Here is a 17,928-nt window from a genome sequence, read left to right as displayed (position 1 = left end):
GGCTTACGCCAAGGGTTTATTAAAGGTTAACAATAACACACAAGGGTACACAACTCCCAGGGGCTAGGGGTCCTACACTGAGTCCTGGTCCCTGCCCGGCTAGCTCCGGTCTCTCTCTCTCGTGTCGGATCGGGGACTCTGCCGACTCCACTGACCGGAGAGAGAGCACCTCTATCGGCTACCACCGGCTTCTCCCCAGACTCACCACTCGATCCCTCTCTACCCCCTGGTTCCCTCTTCACCCTTCGTACTCTACCCGTTCCCACAGTGACCCCGCCTTCGTCACGGGGTCTCCCTTAAGTACCCTAGGAGACGTGACGTCATCGCACTGAACGGCACACCTGACGTCACGTCCCCATTTTACTCCTCTACACATACACTCCTGACCACCTTGATCCCTATCCCTATAACATATGGGAAGCCCCTCTTGTTACCCATCCAAGCCTTCGGCAGGCCCAAGCCTGCTTAGCATCGCAGGTCCAATGACAGATCGGTTGCATTTGGTGTGTTTTTGTCACAATGATGGGAAGCAATCAGGCAATGCATACATTAGGATGATGATAATGATGATGAACATAATTGCAGGCGACTCTTAAAATCTATTTAAATGTCGCAGCTTATTAGCCAATGACTAAATTACCCGGAATGCACCCAGTCTCGTCAGATCTGGGAGGTTAAGCAGGTTTAAGGCTGAATAGTGCTTGGATGGGTGACCACCATAAGTAATAGGCAGGTGTAGTAAGGCGTTGTGGGGTAGTCGACGGCCAGTGCAGCAAAAACCCACGTCTCTTCTGCACGCCCCTCCCCCACCTTCAACAATAGACACTCACCAGCGTGGTGAAGTATAGTCAAATATCATTCAAGGTTCGTAAGGCACGAGGAGGCCCTCATCCAACAGTGCATTCACACAGCTGACCGTGAATATTCCACGTGGGGTTGGGTGGGGTTAATCGGCAGTGTGCGGGCTCACAGATGCAGCCCAGCGGCAGCAGAACGAGCATCAGCGGGTCGTGTTGACAATGTTTATCTGCTCCCACGCCAGCTCTGGTCTCAGCTGCGAGGTGCTGCACCCTGGATATTTGCAGTGGCCTCGTGAAGTGTAAAAGAATTTCGGTGAAAGTTTGCTGAAGGATGAAATTGGATTTTTTTTTCGAGAAAGCGGGGGGGACGGGGACGAAAGAAAGGTAAAGAGGCGTTGCATTTTATTTTGTTGTGCCCTTGCGTTCAAAAGCGCTTCAAGCGTTCGTGTGATCAGACCCTGATGAACGGCTGCCCTAGATGCATCGACAAAACTAAGATCACTCCAACGAATGTCTCTTACTGACAGCCTGAATTAAGTGCGCGCTACCTAAGAGACGTGGATAAATAATCCAGTATAGACACGGACATAAATCACAGGCACAATGCACCCGATCTCTTCCGCATTGTGTGCAAGTGATGTACACGGAAAAATAGCTATCTCCCGGGACGCGTCCTTTTATTCAAATTAACATATGGGCATCGGGGGTCTCGTGACATGGAAATGTTGCGTTAAAGATATTTGCTTGAGCCACTGGAAGACATGAAGCTATATCTTGTATCGTGCCAGAATAAAAGTGTAGTTTTTCAAATAAAAATCTGGCTCATCAAAATAATATAACACGGTGCGCACACGATGAAAAGGTCAACAATATTAAGGGTTGAAAAATGAAGCAATGCTAAATATCAAAGCCATGTTTGACGGTGCCCTAGATGAACTTTCATCCTCAGGTGTTAAACTTATTCATGCTGATCTTATAGTGTATTATATTTCAGTATGACTTAAAAAAAATCTGTGATTTATCGCTGCTCAAATGAGCATGGAGGCAGGGCCCATCTCTTGTTTACAATCTTGAGAGAGTGGTGAAAATTCCACATTCTCATGGCAGGAGTGAGCCTATCTACAGTGCCACCACTGTTTACTTCCCCGCAAAGCTTTTCTCGTTTCACTCACCTCGGAAGGAGGATTTTGCCGAGTTCAACCCCCAATCAGGGTTTGAACTTGCAACTATCCGAATGCAAGTGGCTAACTCTACAATTGACCCACCAGGCTGGTAAACTTGAAGAAGCCTTCACCCAGCAGTGGATAGAACATGGCTACCCCTGCAGCTGCTTTTAACGACGATGGCAATAATTTATGGTGACAGTGCCATTGCTCCATAACCCTATTCCACTTCATTACCATTTGCGATAAATCCCCCGACATTCCTCATTTAGACCCTTCATTATCACCGGCCAATCGATTAATTGAAGTTCACACGAAGCACAGTCCATGTTGTTGAGGTTATCGGCCGATTGATTGGAATGTGCGCGGGCCCATTTTTCGCTGCGCTGAAGTTGCAGCCAATACATTGACTGAGTTATTTAGCGGCATTAAGAGCGAATGCAATTAGCGTTCAATGCGCACGCACGCGGTCAGCTAAACTGTAGAGGTTTGGGATTGACTTTTGTTTTCGGGAAGCGTAATTTATTCTGTCAGCTGTGAATTTTTTTCCCCTTAACGTATTGGCTGCACTTATTATATTATGTACGTGTGTATCAAACAAAAACATTAAAATACCATGTCATCTATCGGTGACGGATTGCTGAAGTCATGGCAATTTTGTACACATACGTAAACCACACCTCATTGACTGTTAAGGAAATTAAGTGGTCTTGGGCAGAGCAGGGTTACTCCAAATAACAAAACTCAACACACCCGTCAATAGCACCGCACAGTGTTATTGACGAGTGTGTTACGTTGTATTGTTACTTAGGCTAGTGCACCACTGCCAATGTTGCCAGAAGGGATGGTGGCACGTGGTCGAGACTAACGATGCAGTGGCAGACAAGGGAGAGGAAAACGCCATCACGGACATGGAGCAATGGGATCGGTTCACGTGCAGGGGCCTCGTTGCATTTTTTCATTGCAAGACCGTGAGCGACGGTGACGACAACATTTGGTCGGCAATCATCCAGCGGTGGATAGATCAAGGCTAGTGCTGCTGCTGCCGATGACAACAATCTAGGTGAAATACAGCCGCGTCGCACATTTCAAACGTTCCTAAATGAACACATCCTTCAATTTACAATGAAAGGGAAAGTGAACAAAAACCAAAAACTGTAAGATGGGAAAGAGGTGTTGTCCTCCTGGCTTGCGCTTTGCAGCAGGGAGACACTGCCGCGTGCGTTGGATTGTGCCTGCGTCACTTGGGCCAGTGGGCCGGGAAAAGCATGCGCGTGTGCGCGCCCAGGCGTAGTGAGCCCCCCCGTAATGGATGATTAGACCCCAGAGAATGCCACTCGCTCACAAGCCCTTGTTCCACACGCTGCGATAACGAGCACAGCAGCTGACGAGACGGCTCGCCATTGCCCGTAGCGCACCTGTCCTGCGCGCTGCTCAAAAATGCGACAATTTTATTTTCTGAAAAAACGTCCGCTTTTTTTTTGAGCGTGAAATTGCCATGACGGCCCTTTAAACGGACAAGTGACTGCATTTATACGCGGTATATGAATGAAGCCAGTAGGAATTCAAGTAGGCAGTGATCGCCTTTGCCATCACCGACCTGGGAAGGCTCGGAAGCAGGAGATGAAAAATCCTCCTATTTGGCCCACCCTACTGCGATGGTAAAGTGACGACATTCACATCTTGACTTTCCCGTGTAAATCACCATGCTGAGACCAGCGATTGGCCTCGGTGTCCAGCGAGGATAACCATGATTACTGTGGTTTGCTGTCTCTAGCCTGCCCAGTCACCCCCCCCCCCAATAAAAGATAAGTGGGTAATCCATAGTCTGTGGTTCTTTCGGTAAAGTCACGTAGGTAGAAAAATAAAATAAATATTTAATAAAATACATTTTTATTTTGTATTTTTGTATTTTTCTTAAATAAAATAAAATGAATATTTTATAAAATAAATATTTTATTTTATTTTTCTACCACGTAGGTAGAATTTTTTTTTCCTGCATTCACGAAAGCTTCAAATCAAGATTGGGTAATCCATAATAGAGGTTTTTGGGGTTAGATTGCGTAAATATATAAATGTGTCGTTAAACCCCGACACCACCCGACACAGCCAACCAGTAAGGGTTGTCACTTGAACAGAACGTGGCAAATTCGTCACTAATACAGCACTAACCGGTGTGTTGGAGAGCCAAGCCACAACATTTACAACCTGAGTACGACGTTTGGCCATTAATTACAACTAATTACAACTAGCTTCATCATTACTGGCGAAACAGGTTGTAAATGTTGTGGCTTCGCTCTCCAACACACCGGTGTGCTGTACTAGTACACTACACTATACACTACACTATACACTAGTGCTGTACTAGTAAACTACACTATACACTACACTATACACTGCACACTAGTGCTGTACTAGTGACGAATTGGCCACGTTCTGTTTACGTGACAACCCTTACTAGTTGGCTGTGTCGGGTGGTGGTGGGTTTAAACGACACATTTATATATTTGCGCGATCTAACCCAAAAACCTCTATTATGGATGATATTGGTCGCGAAAGCTTACGTGTTAAAATGGGTAATAATGAATTTTCCTCGGGTAAAGTCACGCGACGTGTAAATACATGATTCCACCACACCCTAAGAGAGATATTTCAATGAGACGCTTTGGCGCATCTTCGTTACTCGCATGCCGCGTGAAAAGCCAGACAACGGTCGCTACGCCGGGAAATTGCCGGCCCCCTCTCGGCGACGTTTCTGGCCATCGGTTGTCTGCGCCTCCGTCTCACGGCCCGCGTGCTCACGCAGGGACAGGTTATGCACTCGTCTAGACAAAAACAAGTACACGTGGTATTTTGACCTATTGGTGGTGCAGCATGCTACAACGGTCCTCGTAAAGCAGTCCAAAATCTAAATGTGAACTGACATTCGTCTCCGGACTGCTTCGACATCACGATAAACGGATGTTTCTCATGACCGGGGGTTGCGAATCTAAATAAATAATTATTGGGGAAATAAATAATTGTTGCGATAAAATTGCTTTTTTTGTATCCCGCACACCAACGATGTAGCGCCTCTGGTTGATGGGAAGTCGAGCCCAAAGTAGCCTGGGGCTTACAGCTACCCATACCTCACCGCCATGCTGCCACTCCCCCTTCATTTTTTTGTTCGGAAGAACAGCCACTCTCTGTTGTTTGGCAGTCTCCTGCCTCGAGAAGAGGACTTTCTATCCCTCATGGTGGCAGGAGCCAGAGCCGGTCCACCGGACCTCTGGAATACCACAGAGATCCAGGCGGTATAGGTCCAGCTCCCGACAGAGGAGTGGCAGCCTCTCCTTCACAGTCAGCGTTCGAACATTCTACGTGGCTACACGTAGTGGTATTTGTTGTTTCTGGAGGAGCCCCGAGTGTAAGGATTCAGTCTCCTGGCTCCGCCAAATGGGGTTTGGCCAGTACACGTCATAAACGCCTATCCCCCCGGGGCCTCCGGCACAAACTTATTAATTACAATTTTCAGTCGCAGTTTGGTGGTAATTGATTGAAGGTGGAGGGGTTACCAGCCCCTCGTACCCATCCAGATCTCCCATTTGGCCGCTGTGGTGGTGACAAACGCCATGAGGGGTAAGGTCAATTTAAATTGGCCCTCCCCCCACAGCACTGCCCACCACAGCGTTGCCGTCCGGCACGAGGAGGTAGGGGCTTGTTTTTGCCGGACACACACACACACATACACACATTATTGATCATAGGAGCTTATAGTCTCGGAGAATGAAAAAAACGGAAAGGCTCTACGTTATCGACTCAGGACTGTACTCTATATAAGTTAAAGTCCCTTTGGATGGACAGCACCAGGTAGATTATATGGAAGTGCTCCTTTCTTTATCAACATGCCACGGTACTCTGTCAGCATTAAAACCTCACTGGACAGCACACACCCACCCACCGACGCATCGACCAACAAATAACCCACCTACTCACCGACCCATCCACCAACAAACCACTCACCCACCGACCCATCCATCAACAAACCACCCACCCAGCAACAAATTAAGCACCCACTCACTGAGCCATCCACCCACCTACCCACCCACCGACGCACCCGAGGGCTTTTTTCGAGTCTTTTTCATTGGAGAGGGGCTCTAGACATGGGCATTGTTGTGCTCACAGATTTGACAAGGTCACTCTTGAGGTCCAAATTGAATGAACCGAATGAAACATTCACACGAATATACAATCGTTGATGTTTGGCCGGTAAAAGTTTAAAAGTGCATCACAGTCACATAAAAGCCACGCCAGAGTTGTTGTGGTCAGCGTGCTCTGCAACGTTCACACTTGCCGCCCGTGTATCGAGAGTCCCATTTTAATGTGCAATTTTATTGAGGGCCTGTGTGTAGAGTTGGTGTGGTCTCGGACTATTTTTGCTGTTGTTTTTCTGCCTTGCCCAAGCTTGGAAATTAATGTACTTTTGCAATTTAAACTTATATACTTTATATATATATTATTTAGCTATTTGTGCGTCTCTTTACTTATGTGGACATACGTGAAAAAGAGCTTTATATCTCATCGTATTTCTACAGAATAAATATTCGGCGTCTGTGTCTGGACAAGAGGGATCATTCCGTGAGGGGTTTGTCCACTTGACATTCACGAACGTGATCATAAAGAGAGAACCGCCATGAGGCACATGAATACATGAACTAGTGTGGAATTACATTATATATGTATTGTATGCAAAACAGTTGAGGCCTGTGATATTGAAATGAAATGAAGACTTCCATGTGTTCGTCTATTTTTAAAACAGTCACCCCTGTTAATATTTACCAAATTAACGTCTCATGTTCTTTACTCCAACCCACAAGGACAAGTGGTGAGTCATAGGTGAAGTTTCGTGCCACTGTGCAGAGTGTACAAATGGGAAAGAGTGAAGGCATGTCACCTCTTCTGCATCATCATCATGATGGCCAGCCAAGGTAAATATATCAAGTCGTCCTGCCATCTCTCTTGGTCCTGCTGTGCAACAATCATTCTGTTGCTCCATCTCCGTGGTGGGTGACCTCTCGGTATGCTCGCTTCGTTCATAGTCTCGACCACGAGGTCATCGTCCATTTTAGCGACGCGTCCTGCCCAAGCCTGCTCGCTAACGTTTCCTAACCGTCTGCATGATGCCTCCAGTTTGTGTCTGTTTTCAATATCACGTGTCCTTCTCTTGTTGTCTTTCAGTGTAATTCCAAGAATTAATTTCTCCATTCTTCTTTGCACTCTTTCGCTGCTTTTGCCCCATTACTCAATCTGCATGTGTCTGATCCACGAGTCGGAGCAGGTCATGTGCACTGATTGAAAACTTTCTTCTATAGGAAAAATTGGTAAATTGGTACATAACACGTGAGATATAACCTGGGCAGTTCTTGAAGGTGCATCAGGATCAACCGAGTAAATAAAAGAGGTGGATGATTGAAAGCCTAAACTTAATAGTGAACAGCAATACAAATACATATATTTTCGCGGTCGTGCTGTATATTGTAAAATCACTCATTAATCGGCTGAAAACATTTTTCTATGTAGAGGTCTGCAGAGCTTGTGCAATTGTTGGTGCCTCTCTCACCGCTTTGCTTGCCGTCCAACTTGTCTGTGGTGAGATGCAATTTGCATGAAAGGCGACGCTATCTGAAACTAAACACGATCATTCTCTGACACGTATTCGGGTAAATTTCGATTTAAAGCTTTCGTGACTGCAGGGATTCATCTTCTTGGTTTTATTTTTATTGTTTTTATTATTGTATTACTTCCCTTCTACGTGACTTTACCGAAAGAACCAAGAAGACGTCTTCGGGTGTTTGCCGCGCGTCTTTGGCACGACGTCTGACGTTGCGTTCTAAACGCGTTGGCAGCTTCTTCAGGAACTGAACTGAGCGGCTCGCATTTCTCATCTTTTTCAAAGAGCGATGTGAATGTGCACATGCACCAATATGCAACATGAGAGTATGTAATATTGCCTAATTTGTGGATCCTCCTGCATACGAAATGGATATTTGCTTTCATTTGGAATTCAGTAAAGCCAAGTGAGATGAACGTTAAACGAGACAGACCAACCCTTGTGAATACCGCCATCAATTGGCAATTGAATCACAAACGAAGTGAATGCAATTGAAACACGAAATACGAGAATATCGGGTCTGCTAAGTTGCTGGAGCTGTAACATTTTCCTTCGAGCCTAAGGCAGTGACTTTTATTAATATGTATTGTCTGGTGTGTACGGTGCTTTTCTCAGACCTTCCCTGTGATCTTTATATATTTTCTCCATCAGCCCCACAGTTAAAGATTACATGACTCGATTCCAAGATGGTCATGACACATCACAGATACTATTACTTTCGCCAATTTCTCTCCACTTTCCTCCCGCTTTCATGTCTCCGCACCGATCTTTTTGATGCGATCTCTTAGAGATAAATTGGCACTGTCGCATACAAACGGCCTGACGTACTGTACATCATCATGATCGTCGGCCTTCATCAATCCGTTGCTATATGAAGGCCTCCGGAGCTGCCACCATCTCTCGCGATGCGTAACTCCACCTAACATTCGCACATGAGCGGATTTAATTGCTCCATCTCCTCGGTGGACATCCTCTCGAAAGCATTCCATACCTTGGTAGCCACACCATCTTTATTCTTGATAACAATGAAGATGATGATAAAAATCCAAATTTTTTTTTTTTGTCCTGCACAATATTTCAGAGACGTAAATGACCGTGACTCTGGCATCGTCCCCTTTAGCGATGTCTCCTGCCCAAGATCTTTGACAGTCACTACGATGTCATAGACTTGTGTATCGTTCACAAGTCTACGCGTTCCTTCCCTCCATCTCTCACACACACATATTATACGTTAAACCTGTGCAATCCTCGTCAAATTGCGTTCCGCGCGTTGGCAGAAAAAGAAAATTCAACAAAAAAGACTCCACTCACCCTGACATCTGTTTCTCCATGCCCTTTCTGTTTTTTTTTAATAAAATAAATTCAATGCAACATTTACACGCACATATTTCACTGTTTGACGTGATGTCTAGCATGACAGCACACTTTTGCATAGTCATAACCGCCGTGTTGCAGTGTAAATTGATAAGTAATGAGTTGCTTTGAGACCTGGGGAAATAAAATGATTTGGAGATGTCTCTAAATTGCCTGTCTTGGCACTCCAGAGACTCTCACTGCTTGCTAATGTGGCTATGATAATTTAAAATTATGTGTCACTTAGGGGTGTTTTCCTAAAATTATAATAAAAACCTTGAAATATGATTCGAGTAGGGATCCCGTATAATTGCCCAAAGAGGTTTCTCACTCCTAGTTTTATTTTAAATGTTCTTGTAATTGCCTCTTTGCATGATGTTTTCCAGAATAGTTCAGGTAAACCGGCATAACGATGCAATTCTGATACACATTCCCATACCGCTATGCCACAGCTAAAACAACTATCATCACCATTACCATCCATGTTCAGTCCACTGCTGGATGAAAGCCTATACAAAATGTGTCGGTCATGAGGGTTAGGTGACCATACATCACCACTCTGGCCCAGTGTTGGCTTGTGAAGTAGTGTGCCAAGAACCAGTTCAGATACTACTCATCACCGATGTTAACCATGGCCGTTTTACTCTGGTGGCCTGGTTTGTGTTCAGTGCGCTAAGAGGCCGTACATGAATGACGTCAAGCGATTTTGGACGATTTTTTACCCCCCCCCCCCCTGCGTCACACGGCGTCACAGAAAGTCAGACCCCCCCCTCAAATATGACGTCATAAAGCTCTGCCCCCCCCCCCCCCGAAAAAATATAAAACATGCTACAAATCGCTTAAAACTATTGTCATTGTAGTGCGTATTTAATGTGGCGCTGCACTTTGATGTTGTAGGAGAAAACATGTATTAAAAAGTCTATTTAATTAAGTAGAACGTGTTGTCTATATTTATTTAAAGTTGCGCATTTTGATGTAACGTCACATTTCTCAACCCCCCCCCCCCTCGTCACACATCGTCACAAATGTCTGACCCCCCCCCCTAGGTGCGTGACGTCATTTATGGACGGCCCCTAACCTCTGTGCTACGGTTCGCCCTGCTATAACAATAACAATAATGATGATAAGACTCGTCCTGATCACTTGGAGAGGGCTGCCCGTGATGGATGCATCTCAAGAATTCTAACACGAGGAAGTAAAATAAAGTATAAATATATTTTATATATATTTTATATCAACAATGCATTGTTGTGGTGCTGTAGTGCAAATGGAAAAGCCTTGTCAAACGATGATTTCGGGGCAATCTGGTCTGTGTTGACACTGAAAGAAAATGTGGTAATGCGAAGTGGCAGAAGATGTTCCTGTCTTTGGGGGATCGTTTCTGCTGACTCGTAACGTCTAAGAGGTGATCGCTGCACGCACTTTTTGTTTGCTGGCAGAACAAACAATATGAGGAATTTCTCCCTGGGGAATGTAAACGCTCTCTTTGTTTCAGCACTTTCCTCTTGTTATGATAATGCAAATAATGATAAAAGTAAGTACTATTTTGTGTTCAAGCACTTTTTCTATAATCCATCATCATCATCGTCACGAGCCATGGTCAATCGACTGTTGATGGAGGAGTCCCGCAACCACTGGCCAGCCCAGCCATGGTGGCTACGTATGGTGCAAAAGAAGTTCAACATACGTACAAACACCTCTCGCAATCCAATTCGCTCGGATTATTGTATTTAATAATCCTGTGCACAATCTTATTTTAGTAAGGTTACCCTTCTATTCATTAAACATACACGTTGTTATAGGTTGTGTTTTACCAGCGATTGAAGAGGTGTTGCTCCTTGGTTTGTTTAAGACCGAAAATCAGTCCACCTACCTGGTATATTTCTGGCAGTTGATATTCATTCAACGCATGCTCCGATTTAATGCGAATATCTGAAATGCTTTGCTTTGTTGTTTTGACAGTTGTGAGCCAGCAATACGTCTCACTTTAAGCTATAAAGGCACCACAGGCTGCTTTAAGGAAAACAGGCCCTGGGATAGCTTTTGTTGACGTATGATTATTGTTTTAAATTATGTTCATGTGTTGTTTGTTAACGTTTGCGCAATGAGCCTCAAGATTTGTGGCATTTAAACTGTCCTCGTAGAGCGCGAGGCGAGGCATTATGCGCGTTACAAACATCTGGTTTTGTCTCTGCAAGCTGCTGGATTGGCTGTATGTAAGCTTCATATTTTCCAGCTGACAGACCACCGTAAAACAAACACTGTGCGCTCAATACAGCGACAGAAAAAAAAAATCACGTCATTAGAAAGAATTGTAGGTCACTGAGAATTTAGTGGGAAAAAAAAGTTATTTCATTTTCAAGAGAGGCAGTCTGCAGGGTAATGACATCAATTCTCACGGGACTAGTAAATGGCATGCAAAACCGTGATGGATGTTTACTTCCCAAAGCCAGGAGGATATGAACAATATCATGTTTGCCTTACTCCCTACACACACGTATTGTGTGTGCTTCCCCATTGGGAAGCGGTGTCGCAGTGGCTAGTTGCGCTACTCTACAAACTCGGCGACCTGAGTTCGATTCCTGCTCATGGTAAAAAAATCAGCGATGACTATTTTTCCCCTAGGTTGACTCAGCCTTAAATGATTACCTGGTGCAGTGTGTACAGGTGTTCTGTACAGAGCCTATTGCGTAAACATGCAGAGTTACCGTAGGCCTATGGCTCGGGTGTTACATTGAGTGCTTGCATGTACCCAAGTGGGTTTTTACAACAAATATACACCTCCGATGTGTGTATGCGTTACACCGCAACGTCGTTCGGAATTTTTTTCCGACGTTTACCTCCACGAAGAAGCTCCCATTAAAGGGAGTGAAACGTCGGACACCAGGCGTGTCGGACAACACTCGTTGGCTCAGCTCGCACGGCGTGAAATCTACGCGGAGAGTTTTTACAACGAATCCTTACATATCGCACGCGCGAATCGATGACGTCGCCTACAGGGGGAATAAATAAATAGCACAAATGTAATTATTGAAATGAAACACGTACACCTCACTCTTTTCCAGCCCCTTGGGAGAAGAAGCCTCCAGCAAAGTGAGGGGTGAGTGTTGGAGAGGTGCCGTGCAACATTAGCTCAGCGCCTCCGCTGAGATGAGCAGAATTGTAAGTGCGCCGAGTTAATTTCTGGCAGAGCACAAGTACCTCTTGTTATTAGTATGAAGAGTAATGTGCTGAATGTTGGATCGTTCGGAGAACTGTGTTCACACTTGCATAATGGTTCTATCTGTTCGGTATTAGCTATGATATGATCCGTACATGTATGCGCTGGTATATGTAAATGCGATCAATGAAATGGCTCTGTTTTAATGTAATATCTTGATTTGAAGCTTTCGTGACTGCAGGAATCCATACTCTTTGGTTCTTTCGGTAAAGTCACGTAGGTATAGAATAAAATAAATCGCGACGTTTCGGGCGCAACACAAGCGTCCGTCATCAGGTGGGAAAGCATGGTCTGCTGCTGAGGCAGACTGTTTTAAAAGGTTTTTTCGGTAAAGTCACGTAGGTAAAAACATTAAAATTAATGAAAGTAAAATAAAACAAAACAAAATAAAATATTTTGTTTTGTTTTATTTTACTTTAAACATTATTGTTTTATTTTACTTAATTAAAATTAATTTTAATGTTTTTACCTACGTGACTTTACCGAAAAAACCTGAGAATATGAATCATTGCAGTCACGAAAGCTTCAAATCTAGAATTGTTTTAAAAGGTTTGAAATGATGACGGACGCTTGTGTTGCGCCCGAAACGTCGTGATTTATTTTATTTTATACCTACGTCAAATTAACGTCAACGTTATATTTTGTCGTTATTTTTTAAGTGAATAAGAACGTAAATACATTATAAATGTTTCATACATGTAATTTAAAACCCAGAAATGACTGTTTCCAATGATGGTAAATGTAGTTGACAGTAAACAACACAGCAACAAAACGCTTTGCGTTAAGTACCAGGGCTTATTCATCAATAGCAATGTTAACGAAACAGCTGTTCTGAAATGAGCTCATGCAACGTTGTCACATTTATTAAAATGAAACGGTATTGATCCTTGGAAAAATGTATATCAAAGGCGATAAATGTGACAATCTAGAATAACCGCACAACTGAATTTAATCTCTTGCATTGTAATAGGATCTTCAGTAACACATCTAATCAATATGGGACCAATAACTTATTTGATGCGCATACTCAAGATATGTGTGTCCCATTGTCTTGATATTCCCTGCTCACCGTTGCTTGACTCTTTTCTATAATATCACGTCAGCTATTTGGCTGAAAGCTTTCTTCCCTTGAGCAATCCATGTACAACAATGAACGCATAAGTACCTGTTTACAAATACACAAACAGTGCTTTCACACACCAACATTCTGCCTCCACGCGCTGAGTGAGACCGAGCAATTTAGACTCTCGCCGGATGCCTTGCCAACGGAGATTCTGAAAATTGAATGCTCTACCTGATAAAAATTCACCTTTCTGGCAAACGCAAAGCTCCGGCTTTTTTGTCGTTTCGCCGACAGCCAGATGCCTTCAACTCTAATTTGAGAAACTGGCTCAGAGGTCCGAGGTCCAAGTGTCTCATTGTGTATGTACAGCATACATGTGTATGTAGAGAACATGCGTGTTCTGTTATTTACAAATTCGAAACTAAAGAGAATTTGAACATGCTTCGAATTCATCGCAGTGCAGTTTTTTTTCTATTGTTCATATCACAAACGCAGGTTGACAGCGGAGCAACATTAACGAGTTTCGATATCCGTTTTCGGTCAAAAATAAAAACCTACTTACACTTCCGCAAAAACAACAAATAAATGTAAACACATTTTCTGCTCATGTTGCTCATCTCTTTTTTTATACAGTAAAAACCTTGGATTGCGAGTAACTTGGTCTGCGAGTGTTTTGCAAGACGAGCACATTTTTTAAAATAAATATTAATTTGATAAACGAGCGAAGTCTTGCAATACGAGTAGTACGTGCATACGCTTTGTCTGCCGAGCGTCACGTGATCACAACTGATATACGAGTGCTTTGGATTACAAACACGTTTCCGGAACGAATTATGCTCGCGATTCAAGGTTTTACTGTACCATGAATGCTGCTCAGAGAGCCAACGGGATTGGCTGGCTGGATGATGATGATGATTATGATGATCTCACAGCTGGTGGGTTTTGAGAGTTGCACATCGGATGGATGTGGTGTATCGACATTTTTTTTAAACATCGTGTACAACCATTTACTCTTGCCCTGGACACGCTCCGAGTGAATTGCTCAGAATTATGAATGATGTATTTTGTTTAAAGTGGCATTGTGAATGTTATATGAGGCGTCAATGATGCTTAATTGCAATCTAACAGTTGTGTGAAAAAAAAAGTTAATAGTGCTTTTCATTAATAATGCAGTAGTGATATATGTTACATTAATGCAGCAATTAAACTTTGCGTAATGGTCCAAAAGACTTTATTGCTAACAAAGTCCATTTTTAATGGATGCATTAATAAATTGATGCATTTTTTTTTACGTGGTAATAAAAGTTGTAGCCCGACTGCAGCTATTACATGCTTCTTGTTGCAGAGTCTCGTGAGCTGAAACGCAAACAAAACCTTGGCAGAGCTCTGTGCGTTTCGTTTGACATCCGAGGCAACTTGCGGAAATCGGTGGGCGCTAGGGATCACGAGGTATGAACGGGACCCCAGCGAGGATGTGGAGCGACGATGAGCCCTGAAGAGGTGGCAGCAGCTTAGAGGAACTGCCTCCCTCCCCCTCCCCTCTCGCCCCTCCTCCCTCCTCCTCCTCCTTTCGTACAGCTGATGCAGATGCAGGGCAACAACCACAATTTCACATTCAGGTGGCCAATGCCAGATGCACCGCGTCAGGAGGAGTGGAGTGTGTCATCATGGCTTTGATGTCTCCTTCGTGTGTTTTGAATCGGACATTGCGTCGTTAGACGTTGTGCGGTCTGTTCTCGGCGAACACAGTCGCACACAATTGGAGAGTTAAATTTCGATTTAAAGCTTTCGTGACTGCAGGGGTTCATCTTCTTGGTTCTTTCGGTAAAGTCACGTAGAAGGGAAATAATAAAATAAAATAAACATAATAAAACACAATTCTCACGACGTTTCGGCCACAACGCAAGCAGCCGTCCTCAGGTGAAGAACAGGTCTGTCGGAAAGACAGCGTCTGAATGACTGCTTGCGTTGTGGCCGCAACGTCGTGAGAATTGTGTTTTATTATGTTGAATTTTTATTATTTTATTATTTCCCTTCTACGTGACTTTACCGAAAGAACCAAGAAGATGAATTGGAGAGTTTTCCATTTTCCATTTGTGCATCGGGCATCCGCTGGTTTGCGTGGATGCGGTTTAGGGTGGACCATGAGCTTCGTGGACGATCAAACCCAGGGACCTTTCTGCGTCGGGTCTTTCACAAGCAATGACAATGGCTGATGGCGATGAAAATGTTAATGTGCATTGCCAATATATCGCAGTGCAGCGTAAAAGACCGCGAGTTTAATTAACTTTACTGCCATCGGAGTTATTATTCCTCGTATGTGTAAGGTGGTGCCGTCCAGATTATATTATATATTTATTTAAAAGGATCCTTTAATCCTCCTGCCAGCAATTACATCTGTGCCGTTACGCCTTGTTTGGGAAATACTCTGTAATCCTTGCCACTCATTTGCATGTACATGAAAGCTCGGTCCACACTCTCTCGCCTTCCAAATGAGATTTTTTTTTGTTGCTCAGAAAAAAACACGTTGTAAGGGGCCCTACACGAAGCCCTGTAATTACATCGTATAATAGATGGACCGCTGCTCTTATCACGACCTTTGGCTTTGCAGCGGTTTCACTAATCCAAAATGCTGACATGTTTGTAACCATCTGCGTATTTACAGGTTACGGTGGCTACGGGTAGAGATTTGTTGCCATCTGCCCCGAAACAAAACGAAACAGATGAATTGATGAAAGACAAAACACATTAAGAGGTCAAGTGAGCTAACAGATGTTGTCTCTACTACTGGGTTAAGAATAGCCGTTTTTTGGTATCATATGCGGCGGACGTCGATAAATAAAACACCAACGTAGCACAGAACTGTACTGACCCTGCTAAAGGTCATATCGGTAAAGGCGCAGCTGTGTAAACATCTTGGTCACACCAGCGCTGCTGGAAAGGCCTCCACTCGAGTGAGAAATAGCCAGCCTGTCTCCCACGCTGTCCAGACATCTTTGAAAAAAGTTCGACACGTGACCTGCTGATAGATTAACTGCGGTGGACCCATCTATGATTGAAACAAAACTTGACCCATTCATTGTTTTAACTGCTGTGCTGGAAGACCAAGAGTGCAGTGTGCTAACTGTTGCTTTGTTGTAGTGCCCATACGAAACGCGGAGCAAGTCTTAAGTGTAGCAGTTTTAATGCAGCAAAAACACATTCGACGAACCCCAAGCAGATTTCACAGAAGTCATATCGCTCTGATGAAAATCAGCAGAGAGCAGAACAAAGCACAACAACATTAATTTGTTGGCATTGCATGAAGCTGCTACAAGCTTGGGTTCTGTAATATAGTAGATGTGTGTGTGTGTGCACGACCAGGCTGCTGGGCATTTAGAACGCTGCAAATCGGTTGTACAAAACTCTGTGCGGACGATGCAATAATTTTATAATAATAATAATCATTATTACTTACATGATTTTGCCACTCCGCTGCTGGATAAATGCCTCCGAGGACAATGATGCTCACGGGGGCTATTTGACCACGTGTGGTTCTGGATGTTACATCGCTTGCTACCAGTCTGAGCCATGGCCAAGCATTGAACTAAGGTCGCCGAGTGAGCGAGCGCGAACCACCGTGTCGCCGCTCCACTCTGTGGATATAAAATAACCTTTATTTCACTTGTTGGGAGAGGAATTATGCAAACGAGTTCGCAAATACCAGCGAGGCATTATTTGATAAGACCGATTGCTTGCGTTTTGATGAAAGGTCGCCTGTCAAAACAATGACTGGCATTAAGCTGATTAAAAAAAGAAATACTCTGTGCTATGAATACCACAAATACCTATTATGCAACAGGTACCCAATCGCTATGACTTCACGCAGCAAGAATCGGTGGCAGCTCCAGGCTCCAGTTCTAAGAAAGATATAAACGCCACCTCGGATTTGTTTGTTTTTCCAGTCTCGAGTGATGCAGTTAAAGTTACTGAGTGACGACAATGTGATGAAGATGGTCATGTCTATGCGCCGCTTCTCGGTGGCAGCCCCAACAGTCTGGAACGATATCCATCTGCACATTCGCAGCATCACCTCAATCGCCTCCTTCAAGAGACACTTAAAAACTCACCTCTACAATCATGCTTTCGAGCGACTCTGAACTTGGCTCCGCGCCTCTGAGTTTCGGTCACTACGTCTGCAAATTTGCGCGCGTTACAAATTGAACTTTTATTATTATTATGAGATGTCACCATGGCCAAAGCCGTTGGTGCAATCGCACCTCGCCAATGCGTTTTACCCTCTCCCAGATCCCACAGCTGCTGCACGGGAGACGCGTGACCTCCACGATCTGCCCTGTCAAGTCTCCCACCATCTACCCTGAAGGTCTTTCTCTTCCCCATTGTCGTTGGACTCGTGGAGACAACTCCGACAGCTGCCTCGGCAATCGGCCCTCATCCACCCTGCGCACGTTGTCCGACCCAGCGCCGCCGTCTTTGGCCCAAACACACCGACGACGTATTATTGGTTCTTTCGGTAAAGTCACGTAGAAGGGAAACAATACAATAATAAAAATATAAAACAATACAATTCTCAAAATGTATTGTTTCCCTTCTACGTGACTTTACCGAAAGAACCAAGAATATGAATCCCTGAAAGTCACGAAAGCTTTAAATCAAAATTTACACCGACGACGCTTACC

At 44.2% G+C, this 17,928-nt stretch overlaps 1 protein-coding gene across 1 annotated transcript in view; it reads right to left on the bottom strand.

Annotated features, from left to right (window-relative positions):
* Positions 1 to 17,629, bottom strand: part of LOC144734812 (neuronal acetylcholine receptor subunit beta-4-like) — a 47,777-nt gene extending 30,148 nt beyond the window's left edge. Inside the window, exon 1 of the mRNA XM_078617198.1 lies at positions 17,527 to 17,629. Coding sequence (XP_078473324.1) covers positions 17,527 to 17,629 — 103 coding nt within the window. The remainder of the gene's footprint in view (positions 1 to 17,526) is intronic.
* Positions 17,630 to 17,928: the final 299 nt, after the last annotated feature.

Source organism: Lampetra planeri, chromosome 3 (genome assembly GCF_965212315.1).
Source record: "Lampetra planeri chromosome 3, kcLamPlan1.2.h2, whole genome shotgun sequence".
Taxonomy (NCBI): Eukaryota; Metazoa; Chordata; class Hyperoartia; order Petromyzontiformes; family Petromyzontidae; genus Lampetra; species Lampetra planeri.
Note: the sequence above shows the minus strand (reverse complement) of the source record. Positions and strands in the feature narration are given on the sequence as shown.